Consider the following 4,017-nt stretch of genomic DNA (forward strand, 5'->3'; position numbering starts at 1 on the left):
CCGTGATATCTCAAAATCAGTATATAAAAGATTAAGAGCTTGAAGTGAGGGAAGAAACCATTAACCTCCTTCCTTCTCGCCAAAACCTTCACTCCCTTCCCTTACAAATCTTGCCACTCTTTCCATCGATCAATAAATCCTATCTTAAACAAAGTGAACCAATCATCTCTACAACCACTCCATCAACACAAATGACAGAATCATAACTTGCTAAAATTTTTAGGAGCATTTTGGTTTTAGTTTACAACAACGCATAACACTGTTAACTTTTGTTCTCCATTGGTAAAGCATCAAACTCTTGCATTGCGCTCTCAATTTTAAAAAAGAAAAAACAAGACATTGATAATGTAATAACTTTCACCTTTAGCTTTTAAGAATAATAATTATTACAAGTCCATACCCTAAGGTTTAATATGCTTTTCATATCTTTCCATTGATATCTTCGTTCATTGAGAGCAGCATATGTTCGGGTTTCTCCTGGATATATATTATTATGCTCTAATCTCCTGGATATTATATGTTGTTCCTCTTTTCCTATATTTGCAGTAAAGTCCAAGTTGCAATATGCCCAAGAGGAGGCCAACCAGATTGGGTGACTGCCATATATAATAACATATAAACTGCTTCAGAAAAAAAACATTTATTGATCTTTGTAAAAATCAAATGAAGCTTTCTTTTGAAATGATAAAATCCAAGGTTTAACTACTATGATGTTAGTTCAAATGTTGTTATGCATCAGTTTTTTTATATATAAACAGTTAAAAATATGTTTGTAAAGTGTAATTTTTTTTAAAAAAAATATGTTAATAAAAAAAATTTATGAGATTTAAATTTAAAACTTTAAACATTCAACTATTATTTTTTTTATTTTTATCAATCTCGATGCGCCATAATGTAATAAATATAATACGAACCGCAAGAAGGAGATCGTGACTCAGTAGTCCATAAGCCAACCAAAGAACACTAGCCAAGAACGAGAAAAAAGATAAATAAAACGGCATAAATTCCACACTCTTTGTCATTATCACTTGTTTCTGCAAACTTAAAATAAAGAAAAATAATCAATTCCCACACGAAGATGACACGAATCAAGCTGAAAAAAAATTAGAATTTTCTGTTCTTTTTTAAACGGCTTACCACGACGACAAGTGGAGCAGCGTACATTGCCACTGAAGCCACCAGCCCAATAGTCCCAACAAAAACTTTCCGATGATGATGATCATGAAATACAAAAGCCGATATAATTGCAGTTACGGTAAATATTACCATAACCATCGTCGTTATGGTACCAGCTTTAATCTGCAAATTTTTTCACCAAGCTACCATCAATGGTGATCACATGATAATGAAAGAAGAAAAAGAAAAACAGGGTTTTATTAAGAAACTCGCCTTTCCTCTTGTTGGAGCAAACCAAAGATAGATGAAGATGAAAGATAACTCTAAGATGATCCCTAAACCATTAATGGTGATGACAGGGAAATTTTCCCACTTGTAGCTCACAACAGGCAATCCATACCATGTGTAAAGGAGACAATTCGATAGTGCAACGATGTATGGGATGCATGAGAATTCTTCAGTGCTTCTTTTCCTTATGACCCTTGTAAAAGTCAAGCTGTACAACACATATATTCGTTTATCACGTATGTATGTATGTATGTATGTGTAGGGATATATTGACATTACATTGGTGCAGCATAAAGCAACAAAGAAGAAGCATTGCCTGCAAGAGAAAGATCGTGTAGGTATTATGCTTTTTGTATCAGCAAAAAACTAAAAAAAAAAAAAAGAAGTATAGAGGAGATGAGAGAATTACCCATGATACCAACTGCTAGGCGTAGCCTATCACCCATGATTTTGGACCTTAAAAGAAAAAAAAAATGGTCCCTAAGATGGAGAAAAAAAATGGTCCAAAAGGTGTGAAAAACTTCATAAAAAAACTACATAATTTAGTTGTCTTATGGATTGTTTTAATGAGCTTGAAGGGATATAAATTCCAGTGAGATATTGGATTTTTTTCATGAAAAAAAGTGGGGGAAGAAGAATAGGAATAAATATATATTTATATATATTTTTTAAATTGAGAGAATTTAAGAATAGGAAGTGCTGTCTACGTCTTATAGGGACTTGTGGATGCCAATAGCTTGATTTTAATAAGAATGAAAAAATAAAATAAAGATTTTTTCTCTAATTGTTCTGTTAGGTTTGATAACAAGGTCAAATGGAAAATGGAAAATGAAGTATATATCTGCTGTTTATGGTTAGTGGAATCAAGTTGAATCACAAGAGACGAGAGGACAACAAAAGGGGCAAAATAGCTGTTGAGCATTGGCCTGCAATGCAACAAGAGACCAGAAGCAGTTCAGCATGGAGACCAGCACCAGCTCAACATGAAGATCAGCATTGGAGTTGAACCGAATGCAATAGCATCTTTAGTTCATTCTGTTACTATGTAACTTTACTTAGTTTCCTTGTAATTTGTCCACAAAGTTAGTAGGATTAGATTTTGATTTGAATTTGATGTAATAGCTGATATGTCAGCTTACTTTTGTGTGTAATTCAAGTTTGTATTAGTCATGTATTAGTGGGAACAGTTATGTCATTAGGTAACTGTCCAATTACCATGTAACTTACATATATTTTCAAATTTTCAATGAAATCAATGAGAATTTCGGTTATTTTTATGTTCAAACTCTTTCCTCCCGATTTTGCTTCTGTCCTTTTTGTTTTTGCTTCTGTTTTATTTTGTTTTGTGCCAAAACTCCAACAATAGCGAATAAGCTACTGCCAAAAAGAATCCAAATTTTCAGATACTTAAAGGAAACAATTGTCCTGCTTATCATTATGTTCAAATCATTGCCAAAGCTTAAAACGTCATCAATTTAAAGCTTACAGTAACCATAAGTATAATGATGGTAAATCAAAATCCTATAATAACTCAACATATTTCCTCACCGCAAAAGGAAAATCTAGTGAGTACCGAAAAGACAAGTTTAAATCAAGATACTACACACACAAAAAAAAAAAAAACTGTAACTCATAAGAAGTCTGAGTGTTTGGTATATCTCAGATCCATGGAAGGTTCACTCAAACGTTAAAAAACATAGTATGTAATATTCCAAGACCAAAAATACCCATAAATCTGCATGTTTGGGCATGCATGCAAAAGTAGGAAACCCAGGAAACAAGGGAGAATTTCGATAGAAAGAAGCCAAAAACACAAGAATCAAAAGTCTATGAACGTGACGTACCTTTGAAGAAAAAGTGCAGAAGAGAAGAGAAAAGAAGATAAGAGGAGTTAATAGGAGAGAAACAAGGAGAAGGGAAGCCCGGTTCCAACTCCGGTACACAGCCAACGGGGTTAGACTTCAAACCTCAGACGATATGTCACCAATTGGCAACCTTTCTATACTATATACTATAATGCAATATTTTCAGATTCTTTGCTTTCTAGTCCCCATACTGCTTTGGGATTTGCATTTGGGATCATTATTACAAATGGGTTCGATCATTAGAGAATATCATGGCGAGTCGAAGGTTTCATTCATTATAAAACTATTGACCAAGCTCGTTGGTTGCTTATGCAATTTTCATAAAAAAGGAATTAGAGGAGGACATAGACAGTTTATTCAGAATCATCAGGGACTGATGTGAAAAATCATAAATATTGATAACTGGCATTTTCTAAAATTGGATTCCGCAACCTGAATATTCCAATCCAGGTTGACCTTTGTATCTGGACATTTTACTGGCATTGTTTAAAAATGGAAAACATTAAACATCTTTCCTTTTAAATCTAAATCATAAAAAGCCCATTCGTAATTATGTTTTAGGATGCTTTTGGAAAGAATCTGTGGACTTTTCAATTATTTTGATGTTATATGGGATATTCTTTTATATAATTTCACTTTACTCCCCTTTTTTCCGTTACAAGAGATAGGATTCCAGCAAATTTGTAGTTAATCAAGAACAGAACCAAGATAAGTGGAGGGTAGGTCCAGTTCATGTTCACACCTAACT

At 33.3% G+C, this 4,017-nt stretch overlaps 1 protein-coding gene across 1 annotated transcript; it reads right to left on the bottom strand.

Annotated features, from left to right (window-relative positions):
- Positions 1–339: 339 nt before the first annotated feature.
- Positions 340–2,206, bottom strand: LOC107890148 (bidirectional sugar transporter SWEET3). Its single transcript, XM_041076860.1, has 6 exons — positions 1,814–2,206; positions 1,684–1,720; positions 1,390–1,612; positions 1,138–1,299; positions 915–1,034; positions 340–596 (listed from the first exon to the last, which is right to left on the bottom strand). Exons 1-6 carry the CDS (start codon positions 1,848–1,850, stop codon positions 492–494), a joined length of 684 nt encoding a protein of 227 aa, XP_040932794.1. The 5' UTR covers positions 1,851–2,206; the 3' UTR covers positions 340–491.
- Positions 2,207–4,017: the final 1,811 nt, after the last annotated feature.

Source organism: Gossypium hirsutum, chromosome A09 (genome assembly GCF_007990345.1).
Source record: "Gossypium hirsutum isolate 1008001.06 chromosome A09, Gossypium_hirsutum_v2.1, whole genome shotgun sequence".
In the NCBI taxonomy this organism is placed as follows: domain Eukaryota; kingdom Viridiplantae; phylum Streptophyta; class Magnoliopsida; order Malvales; family Malvaceae; genus Gossypium; species Gossypium hirsutum.

What these genes read in the sequence shown, in the direction of transcription:
- LOC107890148 (XM_041076860.1), bottom strand. Translation starts at nt 1,850, where the DNA reads ATGGGTGATAGGCTACGCCTAGCAGTTGGTATCATGG. An exon ending in CCTAGCAGTTGGTATCATGG is followed by an intron (nt 1,721 to 1,813) that starts GTAATTCTCTCA and finishes TTTCTCTTGCAG; the next exon opens with GCAATGCTTCTTCTTTGTTG. An exon ending in GTCACGATCTCCTTCTTGCG is followed by an intron (nt 597 to 914) that starts GTTCGTATTATA and finishes TATATATGGCAG; the next exon opens with TCACCCAATCTGGTTGGCCT.